The sequence below is a fragment of the Ischnura elegans genome, chromosome 9 (assembly GCF_921293095.1).
Source record: "Ischnura elegans chromosome 9, ioIscEleg1.1, whole genome shotgun sequence".
In the NCBI taxonomy this organism is placed as follows: domain Eukaryota; kingdom Metazoa; phylum Arthropoda; class Insecta; order Odonata; family Coenagrionidae; genus Ischnura; species Ischnura elegans.
In genome coordinates this window covers 27,910,986-27,937,415 of record NC_060254.1, presented here as the reverse complement: position 1 = coordinate 27,937,415, position 26,430 = coordinate 27,910,986, and the positions used below count along the sequence as shown (strand labels likewise).

The following is a 26,430-nucleotide window of genomic DNA, read 5'->3' as shown; positions in this document are numbered from 1 at the left end:
ACAATTAACAGTATTTCAAACGGCATTAACGTCACGTGCGATGAGGTGCTCAACCGCTCAGCATGAGGAAGGAGTGGGCAGCAGAAGCGTGAATAGGAGAGGTGGAGGGGAAGGAGCAGTGGCGTAGCCAGGAATTTCGTTCGGGGGGGGATCCAAAACCAGGGGGGAAAATTTTTGAAAAAACGGGCACTAAATAATGGGTTTTAAACTAATTTCAACACTTTTCATAATCGAAAAAACTTAATTTGTTAAAGAAAAATATGGTAAATTCCTGATTTTTCAATATTTTGTTTTCTTTTGTGAAGGGCAATCATTGTGTTTTTATATTTTGGGGGGGTGGGGTCTGGACCCTCCCCCTAGCTACACCAGTGGGAAGGAGCGCGTAAGGGAGAGGTGGAGTGGAAGGAGCGTGCTCCCTCCGTATTTCAAACAAGGCTACAAATGAGGGAGTCAAGGACGAAGAAGTCAAATCTTGCTTCAGTGACATCGTTGCCTTCAAAGCGAAGCCGGGCACGCTACGTGATATATGTAGCTGGCGTTTCCAATCCATCTCTTATTATTTGAGGGGTTAATGCTGCGCTTGTTCTTTGAAAATTGTGCGGTTTGGATAATGTTGCATATCAGTAAAGTCTAATTGTAGATAGAAAACTGAGTGGCAATTACTTAGAGCTGAAATATAAACAGAAATATCGTCAGGAATGCGTCTCATTTGGTCTAATTCTTTTTTAAATCTCATGCATGTCATCTAATTGTCGAAGCTATCAAGATATCTTCGGGCCCAGAAAGTCACTCTCCTAGCATTTGTCATCTAGAAACGGAGAGTTGAAGCAGGTAGGCCAAAAAAGGTCTGTTGGTGAGACGAGGTAGGGATGAAACACGCTTCAATTGTTTTCGTGTGATTTGATATTTTCCTTAGAAGACAATGATGATGGACGGCCGAGGGTGGTTTTCTGAAATCTGCGACGTAGTTACTTTTGACGTTGTTATTATCCTACGGCGCTGAGATTCCCCCGATGATTGTTCAATCTCTTGGGAAGAGTCACACTATGTGCCAGTCGTATTTTGTATTTTTTATTTTCTGGCTCTAAATCCTGGCCACGGCTGAAATTCTACTCGTAACCTCTGCGAGAGCTTTCAAACAAAACGGTCCATGAGTAGGACAAGAATCACATGCGACGGCGCTTTCAAAGAGAGAATCGGAACTCTTTCCACCATTCACTGAAGCTATTATTTAAAATTTCGGATCCAGATCCGATGTCTTCCGCGACTTTGGATCCGATGAAGGGCAATATCCGCGGATATTTGGATCTGAGGCATCCGATCCGACCATCCCTAAAAATAACAATAGCCGCGGTGGCTACATTATCGTTCGGCCGCGATGGCTAAACAATAATGTAGCGTTCATTGTGTCCATACATACCAGAGCAGCCTGGCGGGTGCGCGGTGGCGGCCGAACGCAACCTGTCGAGTCCGCCTGGAGGCATATGCCAAGCAAGTATCAACTTTCTCAAGGGTTGCATTGATGAAACTGGTCTATACAAACGCGAATGTGTCTAAATTTTTTATTATTGACGCAGACGCGTGTTAGTCTAAAAAAGTTACATGTATAAAAAACCCGCTCTCAGTGCGTATTTATAAGATACATTTCACAGGAAAACTCGGTCTCTGCACGTTTTTATTATCATCAGACTTTCGAAAATAAAAAAATATATTTCAATCTATTATACTTTAAAATTGGTGGTCCAGATGAATTCTCTGAATGTGATTCTTAATCGCAATATTTGATTTGCCGTGACCAGTGGTTAATAAAAGAACGGGAAACGCATGCATTGCTTCCCGATCCCGTGGTTTCCAATTTTTTTTTCTCTGAGAGTTGCTCATGAACACGCGCCATTTCAGGGTTCGTCGGTTTGTCGCTCTTGCCAACATTTTCATGTTTCCCAGGCCTCCAAGGCATGTTCGTCGTAGCACCCACGTGCCGGGCGTATCCTCCGCGCGGGCAAGGCCGGTACCGCTTAGGTGTGTGGCAGCCTTTATGCCCCAAACTTATAGTCTATGCTCAAAACATTTATCTTCTTGGAATCGATGGAATCAGAATTGACTTTAGGCGATCGATTCCGATTCCGTGCCCGAGAATCGATGGAATCGAGAATCGACATTTGGAATCGACACATCCCTATAATATACTGTCTTTAACACTTTCACTGTCTCTTCGCTCTTTCCTCATAGGAAAATCCACTAGAATCGCTGGAACATTAATTGCTTATGCTTGGTTTCGCTAATAGTAGGGCCCTCTTCGCTTCTATAGCGTTGGGGTGTTCTTCCCTCCTCCCGTCCCTTCCGTCCCTTTCCCTTCCCAGAGGCGTCAACGGGCTCCTATTGCGGCGGCGCCTCTTTCCTTTTTCCTTCCTCTCCAGCCTCTCCCCGGGTGATCGGTCGTATAAGCCACTGGCTTGGTTCCCAGCCCCGGTGCGTTGTATCCTTCAAAGGGTTCGCCCAGAACCCTCTTACTCTTGTCTCTTCGGTCTATCTAGCGATTTGATCGATGGATTTTCCTTCCTCATAGAAAAATCCTCTAAAATCGCTGGCACATTAATGGCTTTGCCTGGTTTTGCTATTTAGTTGTGCCCTCTTAGCTTCTATAGCGTTAAGGTGTTTTTCCCCATCCCATCCCTTCCGAACCTATCCTACCCCAGAGGCGTCGACAAGCTCCCATCGCGGCGGCGCCTCTTTCCTTTTGCCTTCCTCTCCAGCCCCTCCCCCGCTGATTTGGCGTATAAGCCTCTGGCTTGGTACCCGGCCCCAGTGTGTTGTATCCCTGAAGCGCTCTCCTTGAGCCCTCTATCCGTTTGTCGTTTCAGTCATAATAACTGAAGAATGAGTCACTTTTTTGGCCTCTCATAACATGCCGTCGGTCACAGTGACTTCGTTACTGCATATATAATGTGACTGACACGACCCACTCAGTTGAATGCACACGAAAACTCAAATGGAAATGATCCAAGTGTATAAGCAAAAGGAAAAGAAAAACACATTGGCGCAATGGATAAATTCATCTAAAAACCCATGGTTGGGTGTTAAGTGGAAACTGCGAAGGATCATTCATGTAATCTATGTTGCTATTGACTCATTGTCCTGGTAACCATATCATGTGCTGGGTAAAAATTGTATTTTGCCTTTTCTCACCGTTTCCAGAGACTGACAAGAAAAAGGAAAGTGGTGAAGGTGTTCCTGTCAAAGTGGATCACGCAAAGGAGCTGATAGCCCAGCGTCGGCAGGAGAGGGAAGCAGAGGAGCAAGCCAAGGAACTGGAGAGAGAGGAGATGAGGAGGAGGTCCGGGAAGGAGACGGCTCGCTTCCGCCGGGAGCAAGAGGAGAGGAACATCTTAGCTGCTCAAAAGGAGAGGGAACGGGAGAAGGCAGAGGAGAAGGCAGCAAGAGAAAGGATTTTGAAGCAGATTGCCATGGACAGGTGAGGAAGGAAAGGATGTGCTGTGAAAGCTTTTGCTTGACATTTCCCACAAATTCAACACAATCACTGCAGCATGACTTACTGATGTGACATCCATCTTGTAAGATGTCAGTTTTCTATTTTGGGGATTGGGTTAGTGTGGTAGGAAGACTGTTGGCCCTCCTACTGTGGGTTAAGTTCACATCTCGGCAGTAGCAAAGAATTTTCAGGTATCTGATCCCTGCTACGTTCTTTGTGTAGGGCAGTTGAAACCTGGGTCTGTTGTATAAAATTGTGACATGTCAAAAAGCTGACTGTCTTAATAGCAGCTAACTGTGAGTTTCACTAACTTCTGCCTTGTGCTATCAAGTATACAGTAAAGCTTATTGGTTACAAATCCGTGTTTGGCAAAATGACGTGAATTTGAAAACTTCTTTCCTAATCCCAGTCATGCATATGTAGTTGAACCTCCCATTAACGATCCTGTTATTTTCAAAGTGACACTATTTTACAAACTACTCTCCTGGTCCTGTTCATGCATATGCAATAGAACCTCCCATTTATGAACTTGTACTTTATGGAGTGGCACCATTTTACAAACTACCTACTGTCCTGGTCCTAATCATATCTATAGGAACAACTGTGTAAAAAAAAACCTCTCAAGTCATTTCATGCAATAGAATTGGGCCTCCAGGGATTAGAAAATTTAGTGCAGCAATTTAAATGTTCAACTAATATGTTCCTTGCAGGTGGGTAGCAACCAGGGGTGAATTTAGGCAAGTTGTCACAAGGGTCATGACCCCCCCCCCCCCAAATTTTATCAAATATTTTTAATTTTTATTATATTAGTAGTTTTGTGTGTTGCATGACTAAAATTATTCAATTTCATCCGTAGTTAGGAATAAAAATGAAATTTTAGGCTCCAGAAAGCGTAAAAATGGGTATTTAAAAGAAATTTACATGGTAGAAAGCCCCTCTCTCGTGGGGAATAATCCATACTCCCCAGAACCAGGTCATTACCCTCCCACCCCAAAATTTGATGCTCCGCCTCCATTAGCAACCATATATGCAGCTTTTGCTATTTTATTTGAAAATAATGACTGAAAGGTGGAATGAAGAAGATTTTTTAAATCATAATTTATGTCTACCAAATTCTTTTAATGAATTGCAAATGAGAGTCCAAGTAAAGGATTCTGTTTTGAAAGTAGTCAAGGAAAGTCAGGAAATTTTATATTTAGATTTGATTGGCCACCCTGTGATCATTTGTTGTTGGTTTGGCAGGGCAGAGCAGTCGGCACGCTACGAGGCTGAGAAGAATGCAGCTAAGAAAAGGAAGTTGGAAGAGGACCAGAGGAGGGCTGCTGAAGAACAGGAACGGGCATCCCAATTGGCTGCTGCTCGAAGGTCAGTTTTTTACTGCTTATGTGGGAAAATATTTTTTATCACCTCATGTACCGCAATTACTGGGGCACCTTGATTTTTGGAAATGTGAATTTTCATGATCTCATTGTTGCTTGCAAATTTTGAACTTATTACTAAGGTGCAATCACCAATCTAAATCATGCTAAAGTCATAAGTGACTCAAAAAGTCATAAGTGACTCACATGACTCTTGAACCCTTTCGAGATGGTGGAGTTCTCGCCTTAGCATGACTGCTGTACTGAGCCCCAAGAGACTCTTCCGTGCCCTCCATACGGACCATTTTTGCAGGACATTTGTTAACACGTTGCGTACGGATGGCGAGAATTCTCATTATTTTTTTCCCGAACATTCCGGACGGATGACGAAGATTCTCATCATTTAGGCGCGTCAACCTAAACAATTTTAAAGCGTAGAATATGTATTCGTTAGTACGTTTTCAGTTGTTGTTCGTTATTCATAATGAATTGATGCATCATAGCGTTTGATTGGGTAAAGTTATATTCTAAACATTAGCTTTTTAACCATGTTCAAACCAAAGGCATTATGCCCTAATAGGCACAATTTCCATTCTCGGCATTCCTAGGAATTTCAATACCGCGGTACGCAACGTGTTAAGAAGGGTCTCGCTACGAACCTTTTTCGACCCTTCCTAGTGGGGACTCCGCATTATCTCAGACTCTAAGGGTAGTTGGGCTCCCTCCTTTCGGGGTTTATAACTCTACCAGCGGCACTGGTTCGCGGTCAATCATGCCTCGTTTATATGAATTAGCAATATGGATAATTGCTGCTTGAGCATAAATTGCAGACTTCAAATTGTATTCCTCATTTGATTCTGAGAATTGTCAAATTTTGAACAAAGATCTACTGTAAAAATTAATGCATTTAATGCAGCAACAATTTCCATATTGATGTTTTTACTGAAATGGAGATATAAGATAATATCTATCGTAGAATTTCATTTTTAAATTACTGCTCAAAAGACAATGCAATCCTTATTTTATATTTTTTGAGAAAGGAACAAGTATTTATTTCGAAAACTGACTAAATAAACAATTGAATGACCGCAGTCCCTTACCACAAAGAGGGGTAATACAATACGAGGGGTCCGGGTACCTGCTCCCGGATTTCAAGGGTATGGCCAAAGTCCCTCTTTATTGGGTCTCAAAAATAAGACTTTGCAAACTCATGGCCATCACAAAAGGGGGAGAGCAAGGAAACATATATTTTCGGCATTCAGTCGCTTGCATAGAAAAATCTCTGACGAAAATTTGCTGCTTTCGTCTCCTGGGTCAAGAAACGTCCTACCTCATTTTTTTGTCATTTGTAGGGAAAGGGTTAACACTAGAATGCTGGAATGAGTCATATTGGCTATGGCATGCTGTTGTTCTTGGGAAAGTATCATTTATTTCCTAAAAGTCTTCACACTGCAGATACCTGATTGTAATAACTTAAAATGGATGAAAAGTCACAGAAGACCAAATTCATCAAAAGAAGTTGGTAAATAGGGTGAAGGAATAAATTTCACTGGTATACTTCATCATTCTAGTGCTAAAATCATGGAAAAAATACAAATAGTATGAAGTCTCAAACATTTTGACTTACTAAAATTAAGGCAGTCAGCATTAAGTGTAAGATATTACTCTGTAAAATTATTCTTCTGCCTGTTTTGGTGTTCATTCCTTTGCATAAGTTTTATTGAAATGAGGTCCTTTGACATTCCAGTAATTCAGCCCGAATCCAGTTCCGATTACCTGATGGCACATCACACACCCACCAATTTGATGCTGGAGCTACGCTTGGTGACGTCCGTTCATACGTTAAGAGCAATGTCACCCTACCCTTTAGGTAAGACTTTTTAAGTTGAAGCATGTATAGTTTATGCTGTGGAAACTATTGTCATGCTTTGATGACTTATTCGGCAAGTTTTTTGCCTCCTTCAAGGTCGTGTATTTGAATCCATCTAAGGTGATGAATGTTCTTCTTGGGATTGTTTGACAGACCATGGTTTATAGTTTTATTGCATTAAAATTCTAAAAAAAATTATACCACTTTTTCCGTGTGCTGAAGACCAGAAATCTAGAAACCCTTTGGTCCCAATCTTTCCGGATTTGAGGTCCTCAAATGTATAGGACTAGGATCCTTAGAGATTGCTGGCCTTTATAAGTTCCCTAGCAATCTCTAGTCTCTTGCAGCTGAAAGCAGGGATAATTTCGTGGAAGATTATTTCTCAAAATGTGATTGTGTGAAGCCAGATTTAATCATTCAAATGCACTCATATTGTGATCAATATCTGGTACCCAAAAGAACATCGTTCATTGATTTGAGGTGGAATTAACTGTCATCATAATTCTTTTTGGTAGTATTAATTATTATTATTTAAGTATTTTAGAGTTAAAGCATTTAATGAATCACCCTGGTCTTGTCTTCAGGAGGGCCCTCAGTGTTTTAAAATGAGTCATTTTTATGAACCATGCATTTAATGGAAACTAACTGAGGTCAGCATAACCAGCACTTAGCTAACTCTAAGCATAAAGTGAATAGAGCTTTTTATGTTCTCCCAATAAATGTTACAGGATAATTGAGTGGAGAGCTGGATCAAACCAATATTAGGATTATAAAAACTGTGATGATTATGAAATGTTCCTTCTAGTTTTCAATTAAATAAATAAAACATAATAATTGCCTTTATTTGCATGTACAACTTGGTCCTTCTAAGCCATAAGGCTTGTCAGAAGGTTCCATTTATCCTACACAGTAACATATTGAATGCATAGCATTCATTTTACATTTCAAGTTTCAACTTCATAAACAAAAACAACAACAATAACATGGCACAAAAAAGTTTTAGGAACTTTGAAACCAAATTAGGAGAATCAATATAACTTGTACATTAATATAAAATTTACAATATTGTATGCATTAATTAAAATATAATATTTAATAAACCTTTAAAAATGAATTTTTACTACTATTATTCCGAAAATGCACATTCTTTAATTTATCACCTTTGCCCATATTAAGCAGCCACCCCTTTAAATGGCCACTTATTTTCAGAACTAGTAGTGGCCATCTTAGGGAGGGATTGCTGTATAGAATTACCGTATTTCTCCGAGTATAGTCCCCCTCTGAATATAGTCCCCCCTCCAAATTGTGAGGCTCCAGCTTCGGGAAAATTTTAAGAAATACGTTTGAATATAGTTCCCCCTTCACTTTTACTTTGGGCATTTTTGGAAAAAAAAGGGGACTCTATCCAGATAAATATGTTGATTGTTGCATGCTTTGATGATTTGGTGTGGTGTAGCCGTATTTACATTATTTTTCTCTGTGTCCTTCTTCCTTTCTTTTTATTTCCTAGTGAGATTTATGTCACATGACTTAACTTGCGACTTTTAATGCTTGCAGGAATTTCACTATGTCCTTGGCATTCCCTAGAAGAGAATTCACGGCTGATGAAGATGTAAAAACCTTACGAGAGTTGGAGCTGGCTCCTTCTGCTGCTGTTCTTATTCTTCCTGTAAGATCTTTTTTATCATAGAAAGTTTAGGTTTCCACCTCTTTAAATTTCACTAAATTCTGGTGACATTTATCCTTTCTTCAATTTTTGTTGTAATCTGCTCTTTTTGTTGCAATTTCTCTTTCGTAATGAAATCATGTTTGCCAAATTATGAATAGATAGTTATTTATTGAATCATGTGAGAACCAAGTGTCCCAAAGTTACCTATAATTATTTATTACCCTCCTAACAGATGTACATATTAAAATTCACTTAAATTTTCTAAGTTTTTACTCTGTTTACTCTTTAAACACATGGTCCTTCCCCTGCTTCTTAGTGGCCATTATAAGCAATTCTTTATTAATTTTATCATGTTACTAACATTTTTAGCTTAGCCCTATGTTTGTGTATTAAATTTGCACTGTATTTATTATTTAATGAAATTGTGATCCAGAATTCAGCTGTGAACTTATCTTTTAAGTCTTGCTGTTGATTGACCTAGAACACTGCTAAAGGTTGTCTAAAACACTGCTAAATTTATATAGTTTCCTTGATTTGAGCTTAAGGAGAGTATTATGATTGATAATGTGCCATGTATTTTGATTTGAAGACCAAAGTATTGTATTCATTTTACTTGGATTTATCTAAAATTGCCGTTTTCTATCCAAAGTTTTGTAATAAATTTTCCCTTAAGAGGATGTTACGGAAAATTCTGTGTACTGTTTCCCTTCATTTCAATACTCTATATAACAATACTCTACTGACTACTACAGCAGGAAAATTAAGGAAAAGATTGAAGTTACATGAAACACAATCTCCTCCAATAAGCTGTGGCATTTTTAGAATATATTGAGGATATTTTTAATAGAATGGCACTAGTGCTTATGAAGTCTTTTGGTTTACATTATCAAATGTGGGGAAAAAATTCCTGGTGAAACAAAAACACAGTACTATTCCACAAAATTTATTTAAGCTGTCTACTAGTTTCAACATTTACACCATCATTATCAAGACTAACATTGGCTCAGTTGGTCTTGATAATGACGGTGTAAACGTTGAAACTAGTAGACAGCTTAAATAAATTTTGTGGAATAGTACTGTGTTTTTGTTTCGCCATAAATATTACATCGTTCCACCAAGTAACGCCCAAATCAGTTGATTTTATTCGTGGGGAAAAAATATTGCCAAGCGTAAAGAGGCTGGAAGTAGCAGAGTTATTAATCAAAATCTATAATTTTTGTTCTATCTTTATAACACTGGCATCGCATCCTTTTGTGTTGAAATGGTCATGTAATGCAAAGTTTTAGAGTAAAAAGACTCCATGAAATGCATCAGTTGCTCTAAATGAGGCATGTCTAAAAGACATCACGCTACTTCAAATCCAAATTTGGCCATTTTGTAATGAAGGCATGGGCATTAAACATGGATATCGCTTAACTTTATTTTCGATTCTGTTTTTGAAGGCAAGAGATGCAAACGGTTGGTTGTTTCATTAAACTTATCGAACCATGAAAATAAATATTATCATTTACATTGTCAAAATTGTTTTTTGCTTGAACGAACGTTAAAAAAAACATTGAATTATTTACATTGTCAACCTCTTTTTAAAATATTTTGTGTTCAAAGAAAAATTTCACTGCAACAAAATTTTGCTTATGAGCTTCTATCCTGTCTTATCACCAATGGAAAATTTTAGATACATATTTTGTGTTACAGACTGAATAGCATATATCATAACATCCCAAATTTCCTTCTCTGATTCATTTCAGTAATTTCCCTACAAATCGTTCAATTTCTTCTTCACCCAGGTCATGACGACTGAAATAACATCTGCTGGCCCTGGAGGAGGCGGTTTGTCTGCATTTATTTGGAGGATCATATCACCTTTCATGTTTATCTTCTCTTTCCTTCGTGGTCTTGTGTTCGGGAGCAGCGACCGACGAGACGACCAGAGCCAACAGTCTGGAGGCCGCAGGGAAGACGCTGATAGAAAGAGCCACTCTGGCTCGGCTTCGATTTCCTCTCCACCTCCATCCATGCAGTGAGTTCTCTCACTCGTCCTCTCATATTCTTTACCTTTAGTTTTGAGAGCGATCAAATTAGCCACTTTCGAGTTGGTATTGAGTGAAATGCTTTCCTTTTACAAACCTAGAATCCTATGAAGACTTAATGGATATATTCATCACAAAACAAACAAATTCTTTGTTTTCTGGGAATAGAGACCCTGTTTTTGTATTCATGAATCTCATTTCTGACAGTCCAGTTAGCGTGTCTCAAAGATAGGGGTGCTGGTGCACTGGCATGTATGTTAGGCCCCAATTTTCATCATTTTAGATACATTTAAAAGTGTTATGTTCTCTTCTTGTTGAAAGCCTTTCAAAATGTATTAGTTGTGTCATTTAAGTTGCTAATGTACTCCTTATCTTCGAATAATTAATCTGTAATGAGTGTTTACAGTTAAATTTCTTTTGAAGGTTAAGATGTAATTTATGTTAAAACTTCATTAAATCGTCCTAAGATGTTATCTTTCTTGCCAATGCAAATATTATTTGAGATAAATTTGAAGACATTTTTCCCTTATAGTGATCATATATTTGTATTTAGCTTCAAAACAATTAATGAAAGTAATTAAAAGAATGGTTTTATCAAAATCTAATGTCAAACTCTGTTTACACTGTTTAACTTTGGCATAGCCTTTTCAAGGTGGTTATTGTAAATTAGTGATTGTTACCTTAGCAGTATTTCCTATGGTTAGGATTCAAATCTTGTAGCTCAAATGGTGTTCATTTTCCATGATTTCTTGTTTTTCTTATGTTCAGCATTAATTTTACAATAACTCAGATTGTAGTACACTCTGTATTTGCACAAATCTAAACATATGAGATGACACAAAGGATAAATTGTTATTTTGCATTAGAATATTTTACGTGGAATTTGTTACATCTGACATTGTCTTCAATATCTCAACTCCTTCTTGTCAGTCTTTGTACACTTTTGTCACATTCCTTTCTTTCTATTGATTTATATATTCCTTATCTCCAAAATCTTCTGGGCTATCCTCTTTCTAGTTCTTGTGGAGGTTTGCATTTTAGCATTTGTTTTGGCTCCACAATCCTAATCATCCATTCTTCTTGTTTGGCTTAGCCAAACTAGAAGTTGATTCCTTTTAACAGAATCCAACGTATATATGTACATCCTGCCAAATACATACACAAAAAGGGTTGTCATAAGTACAGTAGACTCTTGTTAATACAAACAACATTATTATGAAGTTCTCGTTATTACGAAGCAAATCGTTGGTCCCGACGAAAAGGCCTATCCAAGCTGTAGCAAAAGAAACGTTATTACACAATTTTCATTTTTACGAAATTACGAACCTCAGTCCCTGACCCGGCGGCTACAAAATGAACTTAATTACGAAGTTCCACGCATAATCAACGGAATTTAGCTGGGTATTAACTAAGCTAAGTTTTAATAATTGCGCCACGTTTAAGTTCTTCTCGTGTTGTGCCCATCACATACATCAGCATAAAACCAAGTATTTATGCCCAACTTTTGGCCTAAGGCTGTTAGTTGGAATTTGATGATTTCCTGTTATTTAATTTTTGACTTTGCTTTGGTAAAAAGTTTGCTCTGCCAGGCAGTATGTTTTTGCATATTTTCTTTACTTTAATTCCTTGTCAAAGCTTCCCTTTAGAATGGCCAATGAAGAAAACAAAAAGACCTAATACAGAAAATTTGCATATTTAAATCCCCATTCTTCAGTGAATACCTGTATGCTACGAAAGGGTTTTGGCATCGTGAAGTCAGGCTATTTATTATGTAATAGTACCGTTTAAAATTTCGTGACACTTACATAAACCAATAAGTGTAACTGGTTATGTAGATTCCCTGTAGGTTTTTTTGTGGGAAAATTGTATTAGCCATTCTATTAGTTTTTTATGCAATTTCTCACCAAATATGTCAGTAAAACTATTGACTAGTTGAAGAATTTCAATACAATGGGAAATCAACTCATTTTTATTCAGAAATCTGGATGTTTGGAGAAAAAAACTGTCTTAGATTTGTGCAAATATGATAGATTGCTTCTTGCTTGAGTTATTTTTATCTTCAGATCTTGTTAAAACTATTCTTTTACCATATTCCTGTTAAGTATTTCATCCCTATTTTCACGAATGTAGCGGTGCCATAAGACGTAGGGGAAGTGGAATGTCCCTGGCAGGAGGCAGTGTCGGAACAGGTGGTGGCATTGGCATTGGGGGGGGCAGTTTGAGTGGTAGCCTTGGCACGTCGACGGATATGCCATCTAGGATGAGGAGGGAGGGCAACGTCCACCGTCTACCCACCGGACATGACGGCGACTCTGATGATGATAATAACACATGGAATGGTAACTCAACACAACAGATGTGAGAGTAAACGAAACAAAGGGTGAATGAATTTTTTCAGACGACAAAAAAGGGATGGTTCTCTTCTAAATGATAAATATTTTTTTCAAGTCATGAATTGTTGCTGTTGCTTTTAAATTTGTCATTGCTCATTGTTTTACTGGAGGAGTTGAAAGTTTTTGTCGTTATTGGATGCAAGTAGTGTGAATTTTTAAGAGTGAATCGCTCAAGCAAGAGTGCATGGATTTGGATCTCGGTGATTGGACTAAGTTTTTGCTGATTTTCTTAACGCTCTAAGCTTTGGGATTTTTAATGCTTCAGAATTAAAGATATCAGCTCATTTCACCAGCAGTCTTAGTGATGCTATCCACATCTAAGCCTAAGAATTTATCCAGTTGTGAATAAATTATTGCATAACTTTTATGATCTGTTTGAATTACTCCGATTAGTGGATATTTCGCATTCTTGCATTCTTTTTGGAATAACAGCAGTTGTTAAAAAAAAAGGCTCTTATAAATTTGTGAAAGAAATGTCTCATGTTACTTAACCCTGTTTGGTCTGTTTGATTGGAGTTGTGGAACCCATTTAGGTAGAAAATGTGGGTATCAATCAGACTAAGACCTCTTCTGAGTAATCAATTGAGGTGGCCTTTAAAATATATCTATTTTATTTAAGCCATAGATTGTAAAGTAGTCAACGGCCACAGGGAAAAACGGATACTGAATTCTTGTCTCTCTTAATAAAAGTTATGTTAAAATAATGTGTCGTATTATTTCTAATTTACTGTGTTAACACTTTCGCTGCGGCGGACGCACCGGTGCGTCCTGCGAAAACTATTATGCTGAGCGGAGGACGCACCCGTGCGTCCTGCTTCGACCCGTTTTCAAATGCCCATAGAATCAGCCGAGAACGTCTTGGGCGCTCCAAATTACCTCTCGCTGCTCTATTACATTCCGTACCATCCAGTATTGGCCGTCGTTTCTAGGATTCACCTTTCATTATTTAGGTAAATACTTTTTCATCTTTTTTCTATTTTTTCGTAATTTTTTTGATATTTTAATTTTTCTGACCTAAATTGTCTCGGAACTGGAGATAAATGGGTCTCGTATGCCTTATAAACTCTTCTAAATATTATTTATGTCAAATAAAGTTTTATATTCAGTTTATCCGAATATGTGGAAATGTGTCGATATATCCGAAGATTGCAAAAATATGTGAACACATTGGTTTGGACAATTGTCATGGCTGCTTCTTTTGTACATAAAAGGTATTACGTTTAGCTATAATAAATCCTTTGAAAAAGTAATACGCGTGATTGAGCCAGGTTCGATGCCAGAATTTTCTATACATGTCCCTTTATCGTGCATAACGTGGAAAAAGTTAGCTCTAAGAAATTATCACCATACATTCGATAATAATGAATTATAATCCATTGCACTCTTCTTTTATTCTTCCATATAGCCTATTGATTATGTAAACATGCCGTAATGTTGCCGAATTTTGCTGAAATATAATGAAAAATTTTGTTGAGCATTCAATCACTTGTTCCACAAAACCCCGAAACACAATATTATAAACAAGTGTCTCGTTATATTACGGTTCAATCGCAAAGGCTATGTACTTTGTTAAACTGACAGATAGGTATATAATTACCACTCTGCGTATACATTACACACGGAACTGAAATCGACCACTATTTCAAGATAAAATATTTTACACAGGATCCATTAGCATTGACCTTGAGAATGAAATTCAATGCCGGTATGACGGAAATGTAACACCGGGAATTCCAAGACGATCACGATAATGTGTGAAATAAAAGGGTAATATTTCGTCTCATTTCATGCGGATATCGTTTCGTATGGCCTATAAAAACAAAGTCGTCGAGGCATTCCTTTCACTCTCATCCCTCCACGCCCTCTGGCCGAAATATCATTGCAAGTACGACGCTGCCACAGGAAAGTACTAGGTGCTCGTGGCCTTCGGAATAGATTCATATGCTCGATTTTCGGAGATATCTATCCTCTGAAGTATCATCGGAGGTGTCATCGGTTACCTGAATATCTTGATTTTTCCCATTACATTAGATGGCTGAGGAGCCAGTGGCATCAACGTCTGGTTCAGCGGGAACGCGATGAAAAAAGAGATGAATATCCTTAGAGAATTTTGAAGAAAAAGACTAATTAAGAGTTTATGGATATCCTTATGCAGTTTGATGAGGAGATGGACAGCAAGGAAGATAATGCATCCCAGGAAGGAATTCCAGAGGAGTCGTCCGAAGAGAGTCAGGAAGAAAACGCCCATGCTTCTTCATCAAAACTGTTCCGAAAGCACTCAAATAACTTCGATTTATGGTACAAAGCTGAACTCCAAGTAACAGATATCCCTTTTACTGGCACCTCAGGACAAAAATTAAATGTTCCCAGCGGGAATCCTTACAACTTACGACTCATTGCCAATGATGTTTTTTGAGTTGCAACAGAAACGAATATCAATGCTGAATATGTGGTTCGAAATAATACTTCTCCAAATTAGAATATCGTCTTGGAATAAGTCTTGAGTCGAAGATAATTGGAAACTTTTTTGACCTTCTATTTCCGATGGGTTTTATTTCTCTTAGTAGATTATAATATTATTGGAAAAATCTGAAATATATTATCTCCCTGTTTTTTCCATATACATGTCTCGAGATAGCTTTTGCAAATATTGCGCGCTATGCACTAAGATAGAAATGTGGTTGAATGCGAACACTTACCCAGTGATCCATTTTACAATATACGACCCTTGCATGATACATTCTATGCAAGTATGAGTGAATTGTACTACGTGGAAAGGGCTGTGAGTCTAGACGAATCCATGGTTCTATGGAGTTGACGTTATCCACAGTTACTATTAAAACAAGTCATTCCTTACAAACGTCACAAATATGAAATAAAATTGTACATTATCACTGAACCACGCGGTTTGGATTTGGATTGCTTGATATATTGTGGCACCGAGGGTAAAAAAGTGGGGGGAGCATGGAACGCAGAGAAAGTCACTCATAAATTGTTGGCAAATTTAAAAAATAAGGGGCACGCTGTGTACAGGGATAACTTTTACGACAGCGTGAACCTTTTCCATTGTCTGCAAAAACATGCTGTACAGAGAAAACATACTGTTCAGTCATTCTGATAATGAAGAGATGTGAAGATGATTTCCTCCGAGTATGGACACGATTTTGCGGGCAGGCAGGGAAGGGTTTGAACTAAGCCCAGTACGGTGGACGATTACAATAAACATTTTGGAGGCAAAGATTAGACCGATCAAATGTTGTCATATTATCTTTACGAAACAAAAACTCGCCGTTGGTACCTACAGCTGAGAATATACTTAATTCAGATAATAATGATTCATTCTTTCATTCTATACCAAAGATTTAGTGGGAAACGTGTACATTTGTTAGAATACCGCGATGAATTAATAAACTATACTATAAACATTGCTAAATGTCCAACCTGAGGTAATGCCTTCAATAAGTTCCCCTAAACATGGTCACTCACCACATAATTTGGAAATGAAAAGAAAAGGAAGAAAGAAGTGCCGAGTATGAGCCAAAAATAGAGTGAGGAAATATGTTAGCACTTACGATCCAGGTTGCCCGTAAAAACACGGTTTTATGCTTTAGGATATTTTCTAACATCTTATATTTATTGCTGACTTAAATAGCACTCTTCATTCTAGTGTTTTTTCAGGATGATTCTTGAAAGTTATCCCAAAACCATGAGTAAATTATGAGTTTGTAATTATTTTACGAGAAAATTATATTTTCATTAAAAAAATTATCACTTTCGAATACTCCAAATTTTTAAAACATCTATTTATTTGCAAAATCAGTCGAATAATAAGAACGTTAGATGAGAATTAAGGGAGATAAAAATATTTGTGTAGCGGGTTGCATAACGCATGTGACACGGGTTGCATAGCTTTGGCAATGCTGTGAGCGGCAGACGCACCGGTGCGTCCTTCGTTTTATTTGTTTAAAACAATCATAGGATTTTTATTATTATTTTTTACGGTATCCATAGAGACATATCTACTTGGTTATGCTGAAAAACCACTGCCGCTCACAGCGATATTTATCATCAAAATGGCTAGCAGCGAAAGTGTTAAATGGCAGGACAAATGCTAAAAATTCCATGGATTAATTACTGTTCCCTGTTGATTTTAATAACATCATTAGGCTACTAGGAGACAGTTGAATGCATTTCTCATTTCGAAATTGACATTTTTTTGAGTGAATAGTAAAATCTGGCAGAAGTTGCCTGCCTAAATGCATATTGGCCATGTGATTTTTTTCCGTAGTAATTACCTAAGTCTGAGTATTTGTGAGTTCAAAACTTAGCTTACTCACTTAAGTTGGTCATTGCTTTTAATAATACAAGGTTTTCAGTGAGTGGTATTTTTTATTGATAGAAATGTCTGGTATGATGTAAATTTGATTTATTGCCTTGGCTCTTGCACTTGTATGTCCTGTATATCCTGTGTAATGCCACTTTCTATTAATTTGATGACCTACGCTGATTACTGAAGTTATCTTTGTTCATAGTAGGCTATCAGCATACTAGTTTTACTTTTTTGCCATGAAACTGAAATGCATGGAGAACCAGTCAGCGCTATAAATTAAGGAGGATTTTATAGCAATATTTCTAGTCAGAAATAGCAGGAAAAACATTTTAATATGGAGATTTACTTTAGGGAAGGAGTGAAAGGTGGAAATACCTTGCAAGTTGCCTATAGTCTATATGCATATACATATTTTAACTCACTGGGCCGTTCACCAATTTTATTTTATTGTTTAATGTGATAGGGTCATAATATGAATTAAATTTAAAAAATTATAAAAACATGCATTTTCCAAAAATATTATTTAATGCACTAAAAGGAACAAAATTAGCTTTTCATCACTCTGAAAATGAAGTGTGGGTTCAGATTAGGTGTATTAAGGCCGTTTTACACGGTACACGGAATTGCACAGGTTAGAGCTGCATTCATTTCAAATGAGTGCAGAAGAGCCTGTCGAGTGAGGAAAGGCCATTTTACACGGTACACGGAATTGCGCAGTCTGACGTACGTGTGAAGGTGCAATCAAAATTGCGTCGTGTAAAGCGGTGAATTGATAGAACACATGTGAGAATGTGTGGATGCGAGACGGCAAAATAGCCACTGTTCTAATTTCGTTCATGCATTCGCGCAATTCCACGTCATTTTAGAAATAAATGCAGCTCTGACCTGCGCAATTCCGTGTACCGTGTAAAACGGCCTTAAGAATTGGCACACAATGTTAATATCTAAACCTAATCAGCACCCACACTTTATTCTCCAAGTAATGGAAAGGTTAACTTTTACTTTTTAGTGAATTTTGTACTGATTTTGGAAAAACTTGTCTTTTATTCTTTTTATTTTGTACCTATTTTTATTTCCTGTTAACTTTTGGGCAAAAAGTTTTTAGCCAACACCGTCTACCGTATTTCTCTGAATATAGTCCCCCCCCATAATTTTGAGGCGTGAGTTTTGGGAAAAGTAAAAAAATGTGTTTGAATATTGGTCCCCCCCTTTACTTTTACCACGGGCATTATTGGAAAAAAGGGGGGACTATATTCAGTTATAAACGGTATTTAGAAAATTTAAAACCTTTTATCCATATCGATGGCTAAGTTCTAACAACACGTGTATCTCAAAAATATAAACTTTCCAGGAGAGCAAAAAGCTATTAATTTTTTTTTAATTGCACGCTAAAATTAAAGACCAAAAGTTCATAAAACGGAAAAAGAAGCACACATTTGCCAAAGAGAGTTTTTTTTTGCTTGAATTTTATTTTTTAATGTTATTACACTTTTTTTTAAGATACCTATGTCAGTCCAGCCAAATTTGGAGATACGTGTTATAAGAAATTAGCCATCGATATGGAAATTTAGTTAATTAATTAGATCACAATGGAACAAAATTTCAAATGCCTGGTTATTGAATATACAGCAGACTCCCGATTATCCGAGTGCGGCTTATTCTTGTTGCGGATTATCAGTGCATGAGTTCAATCTCACTTGATGTTTTCCGCGATCCTTTTAAAAAAATAATATCGTACTCGAAAGCAGCTGGATATTTGCATTTTAATGCATGGTTACATGGGACCCTTTATTTCCATTAGATTTCCCTCCGTAAAAAAGAATTAGTTAACTGCTGACTAGGAATGTTTCAAGTTTACTCGGATGGCTGATTTAGCATTACAGACGACAATCGGTAGTGGGAAAAAACTATTAGAGTGATTTTAGAATATTCTGCAATGGTTAACCAATCTTAAAGTGTAAAAATTTTATCTACGATCATTTAATGTATATTTCATGTCACGAAAGTACAATTATTGCCGTGGATTCGGATGCGGTTGAATGCGGCCCAAGGAAGCTGGAGATTTCATCGCACTTGGGCATGTTTATGCCGTAATAATTAGTCAAGGTCATACTGGAGTGGTAGGGAGTAATGGAAGCAGATGAGTTGAAGTGAAGGCAGTGGGGGAAGTAGAAGTAGAGATAGCATGGGTCATAGCCAGGCACTTGCTTGCGTTGAGTTTTCCATAAGACCTGGTTTCCCATAACCACTGCTGATCGATGGAGTGAAAATTTTCAAGCGCGGGAAAACGCAACGGCTAATTATGAATGCTGGGAAAAGCCCGTGTGACATCATTCTGGTTCCCGCCGCTGCCGTGTGAGGTGACCCTGGGGCGAGGATATGTGCACCGCTGCGATGCAAGCTGCTAGCAGGTAGCAGAGTACCCTGCTAGCAGGTAGCACTTGGCTTAAATAAGGATTATTAATACCTTATCAAACGAAGGAAACTTTCCAACGATAGGGAGTTTTTATAGGTGATTATTAAGAGATGTTTCCCTGATCTCTGTGCCTCATGCATGCATTGGTAATCTCAGACGATGTAAAACTCCTATCTACTCATATAGAAACTAGGTCCCTATGACGTCACATGGAGTGGCATCGCATGGGTGCCAATCTGGCCTTTTTCAAATGCAGTTAAAATTGACCATTCCCCTTCGTCTATACTGGGATTTCTAAAACCAAATAATTTTTAGATAATGAATACACTAATGGTGGGTAACGAATCGTAATCAATGCCTTTCGTTTTCTTCGAGGAAGGAAACTACCCTATTATTTTCCCTACTCTTGGCTTTGCTGACGCTCTTGCCAGGCTTGTAGCCAGAAATTTACTTTGGGGGTGCTGGTGAAGTTTAGGGGTTTGGCTATATTGATATTCTGTTGTCAAATTGCTCCCTCCGGAAAACCATAAATTTCAATAATTCCACTATGTATTTCGTTTGAATAATGCTGAAATTTAAATTCATCGTTCATTAGTTTCAGAAATTATGAAATGTAATTGCATCGGAAAACCGAGTGTCAGGCTAAAATGCACAAAGTAGGGGGTCATGCATAATTGAAGTTGACAATTTAAGAAGGTATGTCCAAGAAATGAGGTTCTTCAAAACATCGACTGGCATAGGTGATTCAGCGATGTTTGACTTCCTCTACTTCAGTTTACTATTGTATTTATAGATGCCCCTGATCTAGTGGTCTTCTCAGCAAATGAATCGCAGGCGATCGCCACGAGGGAAAAATTTTTGGGGGTATCAGCCCCCGAAGGTCCCCCTGACTACGTACCCCTCGATTACATATCATATGACGTGCAAACCTGACCTCTCCCATCAGACTAAGGAATGTTCTTGGACTAACTGAAATAAAGTCATCAGTTTTTTACTCTCTCAGGTGTAATATGCATGTGGCGAAACCCCCTACATTCCATAGCCTTTCCCATCCCCCAATCAATGTCACACCATGAGTAAGCAGCAGTAAGAAGCACGTCAGGGTTTTTTCTCAAAATCCTGATGCCGTCATAGTGAAGCGTGAGAATTCGAACAGTACGGTGGGTGTTCAGGCTGACGGAAGTAGTTGAAATGTCACTGAATAATATTTAAGGTAAGTCTTAAGGCCTGGTTTCACTATAAATCAACACATAGTAGTTATGTAATGCATTAATACATTGATTAATTGTGCACATACTTCTTTGAGTTTCTTCGATTCTTTTTCCGGTGTTCATTCCAATATTGGCATTATTGAGAAGTTAAGGTTTTCATGTTTCCTTGATGTAAGGCCTGGTTTAACCACTTGCAAATTAATGGATGAGTTAAGGGATATGAATGGCATATATCCATATAAGTTTTGAAATGCTTTTTCCAGTTTTCATAGCATTATAGTCATTATTGGGAAGTTCAGGGTTTCATTTTGCCTTTGTTTAGGGGTTTCAAGATGCGAAAACGTGCAAGTTGATGTGTAGTTGTAAAAATGTGAGAGGATAGGTGAAAATTAACCATGTAACAACCCAAATTGTATGATTTTTTGAACGGAGAATATAAATTGTTTTAGTTACTAGTCTAATCCACCACAATCGTACACACAATCTCATTAGCTCGTTTGGGTTTAAGCATCGAGTTGCCGGACCTTGACTATCATGAATGATTTAAAATTCTACGCTGTTTTTTGCAATTATATACAGAAAAAATAGCAAAATTATGCATGAAGGCAACATATCCTTTGGTAATGACGCTGCCTGATAGCAGCGCCAGATCCAGGATAGGGACAAGACTCATTGCAGTAGTGGTGGCCCGAACAAAATTAACATTTTATCTAGCGTTAATTGGATACCCAAGCACCTCTGTATCCGCTACTGCCAATTAGAACCTAGTTGTGTTGTTTCCTTTATCGCTGACAGTTCGAAAATCAAATTTGTGTATTTGGTCCAGCCCTTAGAGGCCGTTTTACACGGAGCACGGAATTGCGCAGGTTATGGCTGCATTAATGTCTAAAATGGCGAGGAATTGCGCAAATGCAGTGGCGGATACAGATGGGGGGCGCAGGGGGTGCGCGCCCCCCCCTTGCGGGTCCGCTTGTATTGCCGAACATTGCAAAACCACAATTGTAACTTTTTTATATCATAAGATGGCATTGTCTTTTACATGTTCATAATCACTTTAAATAAAATTTTCATATACTTTGCCTGTGACTTGATGATCTTTTATTACGATAAAAGTAAAGACAACTCAAGATATGTTGCACCCCCCCCTTGAGTTTTTTCTGTATCCGCCACTGCGCAAATGTATGAACGAAATTAGAACAGGCTATTTTGCCATCTCACGTCCACGCATTTTCGCATGTGTTCTAGCAATTCACTGCTTTACACGATGCAATTTTGACTGCACCTTCGTACACACGTCAGATTATACAAGTACGTGCCCCGTGTGAAACGGCCTTAAGACTATTATCGTAGGTCATAGGTACTGCCATGGGCGTACTCAGCGAGGAGCCAGGGGGGTCAGCTGCCCCCCTCCCCCCTAGAAGCAAAAATCGTAAAAGTCTTTAAGCAAAATCAGTACTGAATTGAAACGAAAATATTCAACAAATTTTCTTCAAACCCACGAAAAATGATATGTATTAGTAACTATTTTTACTAGGTAAACTATTTTTTCAAGGAAATAATCTCATAAATTAATAAAGCACTGTTATAATTTTCTTAAAATGTTGGTTTCATTCACCTTTTTCATGCTAAAATGTCATAACTTGGCTTCCCCCCCTCCCAGTTATGATCCTGGGTACGCCCTTGGCTACTGTTCGAAGAATGTATGTCTTATGGAAATAATGTGAAGGTGTTTTACTCAACGGCTGCAGCGAGTTTTATAACAGAAATACAATGCAGTGATTGTCAGTGTTCATAGAAAAATATATATGGTCAGTTGTGTGTTGAGTGTGAAGTGCTAGTGAACTTGTCTTTTTATGTTTGTGGAATCGCCGATCGAAAGCTGAGCTCTATGGCCGATGGACCCTGCAGCGAATACGGCGGGAAATCTATTCTTCTTTTTCAGCATGATGGTTTAAAATGAAGAGGAATGAGGCAGTGTTTTCTCGACTTAAGAAGCGGGCCACGGAATATATTTCAAAATGCATAGTTTCATTTGAAACTTCGATTATTTTTTTGTATCACTATCGGTTAAAGATGGAAAAATTGCAATGGACTCGTAGCCACTTTTAGTTTATTCTCTATTTCTACTATTATTCTATTATGCCTTCACTCAATGGAAGTTTCTGCCTCTGCGAGTTAATAACCCAGACCTCAAATGACGTAACCAACACATGTTAGGTGGATATAACTTTCTTATTTTCTTAATTTACTCTTACGAGCTCATAGCTGAATGGGGAAGATTATTTTTTGTCGTGACTTTATCTTCCCATCTAGATACCGAATTCTTTTAAAGAATTATAATTTCATGTGTTAGTGAACAACCTAACTATCCCATTAAGTCAATAGATGTCTATAGGTTTTATGGGGTGAAAGGTAAAAATATTCTCTATATTCTGCGCTGTTGAAACGAGAACATGCAAACCCATGAGCAGCGCTGGGGCATAGGGCGCCATTTGACTGAGACTTCATTCACCGATATATATGAAAAACTGGGTGGTTTTTTAGTTGGTGTGATGCGTTGTATCACTTTCAGGAAGTTTTTTCTATGAATAAAACTGAGAGTATGGTCAGGGGGGGGCAAAGATCAGTTTGTCATCCCCCTTTCTCCCTCCCTCACCCTTCCCTCGCCATTAAAATAAAATATAATAATCATTAAGCTATTTCTTTTAGATGCGGTAGTTGAAATTACACACCGCCTGTTTGCAGTAAAGAAGTTTTATTAATATCATTACTTAATAATTTATAAATTAATAATTATTGTTAAATGACTTAATTAAAAAAAATGAAATAACTTTAATAAACTTGTCAAATTTTGCTGCCCCCGGAAATCTGCCGCCTGGGGAATTTTCCCCCTCAGCCCCACCCGAATTCCGGGCCTGTCTAAAGAAGACCCACTTCAACATTTTACAATAACAGAGACAGTTGATTCAGGCTTTATCTGGTGGCATTATAACTAATTGTGCTTGAAAACTTACCAGCAATTTTCCACGAAAATTCTTATTCTCGCGACCGGTTTCATATACATCGCATTATCATCTTGTGACTTTTTCTCTGAGAGTTCGTTTTTATACCCTTGAGGTGAAACAAGTAGTTGTAGGACTTGGTTGGTGGGAGAGAGAGTCGTATGGGAGGAGAGTAGAGGACTAATAATGTGTTCGGAGAGCAGAAGTGAGGTGAAAATATCATTAATTGGCTCGGAACGAACACGTAATGCTGCTGGGACGAGCACTAAAGATGACGCATCCCTTAATGCTCAACTTATCCGATTTCCTGACGAAATATACATTAAAATATTTTCTGTGATTTTTGTGTAATTTTTTTTGCCGTATGATTCCACAGCGAATCAATCCTTGAAAAATGGAGATAATTGGGCGGAGTAGACCTACGAACGGATGATTGAAGAATAAGTTACTGGCAATTTTATACCAATACTTTATTAATCACCGGCCGCTTTCAATACAATTTGTATTACCTTCCGGAACCAATATATCGAAATCGGTCGTGAATTGAAAATTGAGCATTGTCGGTCAATGGCGCCGACTCCATGGGGCAAGAGGGGGCTGGAGTCCCATCAAAAAATTCGTTATGGGTGTGAGGAAAAAATGTGTCAGGCTTGTCGATTTTCCCCGGAGTGTGCAGATATCGAGATTCGAGTTATCAGGGTTCTAATATTGATCAAATGACTCTTCTAAAATTCTTTAAAAAAATTAAAACTCACTACTTATAAAATTTCCCGGGGCAAGATCCCCGGTTTGAGCCCCCTCAATATTTTTTGTAAGTCGGCATCCCTGTTGTTGGTAACTTTTAATTTATTAAAATATGTTATAATTCTACCATATTAAGACTGAAACAACTCTCTTTATATGTTGTACGGAGAAGATAAAGCTCCCCCCATCTACAACAGATTTCAGAAAAATAACTTGCGAAAAATCTACTTAGAGTGCCAAGGATAAATGGGTCGCTCTGCAGAAAGGAGGATGTATAATGTTATGAAAAAGTTATCGAATTGAAATTTTCAGAGCATATAAAGTATACCCATGTTATTATTTGCCTTCTTATTATTTTCTTGTATTGTTTTATTATTTTCTATATTTTTTAAGTATTTGAGATGTAGGCAAATTCACTTGAGGTCGATTCAGTACGCCCTTAAAACTTAAAGATGATAGTCATTTTTTTGAACGAACTATATGTTAACAAAGACGATATGCTATTGGTCGAACGGGAATAATGCGTCATCGTATGCTATCTTCTTTCCTGCTTTACTCATTTTGAACCACATGACATTTTTTAAATCCTTGTAAATACTTATCGACCCTTTCCTATATGACTTCTTCCCTTAATTCACATCCTTTCCCGAAACTTTACTTAAATGGACGCATCGCGGTCGTATATAGTATGAGATATAGTCAAAGCCGAATTCCGATCGCTCGTAGCATCTACTGCACACGCATCGACATTACACGTTTACAACTTCAATTACATTTAGTAATAGCAATTATTGTTCCATCCCAAGGGATGTTTAAACAATAGCTTAGAACCCCAGCCCATTGCAGACATATTTTATTATCCCATAATCCACAATTAGCATCAATTTATAAAATTAAGAGAGTATTGACTGATTATTCAGCGTATTGTGAGGCGGCAGCAGCTCTTTCCCGTCGACCACTTGCGATTTTCCAAATGGTTGAATACTTCTCGGGAATCGATTAAATCACGTACTGCTTTCCTTACGGAAGTTTCCATTGAATAATCAGCTGATCCCATGAAAACCCACGGTACTGATTCTGTTGCGAGATGAAGTCCACGTTTGCATGTGATTCCAGATGCAAAAATAAAAGAGGTGTAAAGTACTGTATGATAATAAAAATCGATATAAATACGCCCCTTGAGATTTTATAGGCATTTATGTCGGTGAACCTTTGATTTACACCTAATTAAAAAACAAAACTTTGCAAGTAAATGGAACGCTAAAAGACCATGACCGCATACGTTTGATTATTACAAATACTTCGCCGTTAGAGAAAAGAATCGAGTTAAAGTTGGGTAAAACTCATTTGAGAGATGAATTCAACTAAGATATTGTTTTTATACGATTAAAAATCGTACATAATCGTATACTGCAAATAAAAAAAGGATGCAACGGAATTAGAATGGTTTGAATCATGGCGGACTTCTTTCTATTGCTCTTCGATTGTTTCTCTCGAATGCATGCGATATGCGATTTTGTCAGTTCCATGCTCTGTCAGTGCTGTCTGTATCTCGGTATTTCCATCCATGTGACTCGTGCATTTATGCGAAGAAAGTAATGACAATATGCGGAGGAAATACATTGAGCTAGGCTCGTAGTTTTATTTGGATTGGTGTTTCCGGTATGTGAGGATAAAATTCAAGGAGCTCTCCACTCGTGACATCGTCTCCTTGAAGGTGAGGTAGGATGGAGCATTCTCAAGTGTAAGTCATTTCGCCGTCATATGTACTATTCCATTACGTGGTATGTCGCCATAACCCCTTGAAAATTTGCTGTTGAATCATGCCTTGGATTATTACCTTTGCTATCAGTGTTTTATGGGTTTTTGTTGCCTGCGTTTCGTATTTTCAAAACCTTGTTTGGTAACCCAATATGA

The 26,430-nt window shown here is 38.0% G+C and overlaps 1 protein-coding gene across 1 annotated transcript in view; it reads left to right on the top strand.

Moving 5' to 3' along the window:
• LOC124164905 (UBX domain-containing protein 4) overlaps nt 1-13,514 on the top strand; it is a 28,113-nt gene extending 14,599 nt beyond the window's left edge. Inside the window, exons 5-10 of the mRNA XM_046542135.1 lie at nt 3,196-3,472; nt 4,733-4,855; nt 6,596-6,718; nt 8,276-8,387; nt 10,175-10,407; nt 12,548-13,514. Coding sequence (XP_046398091.1) covers nt 3,196-3,472; nt 4,733-4,855; nt 6,596-6,718; nt 8,276-8,387; nt 10,175-10,407; nt 12,548-12,779 — 1,100 coding nt within the window. The 3' untranslated portion in view covers nt 12,780-13,514. The remainder of the gene's footprint in view (nt 1-3,195; nt 3,473-4,732; nt 4,856-6,595; nt 6,719-8,275; nt 8,388-10,174; nt 10,408-12,547) is intronic.
• Nucleotides 13,515-26,430: the final 12,916 nt, after the last annotated feature.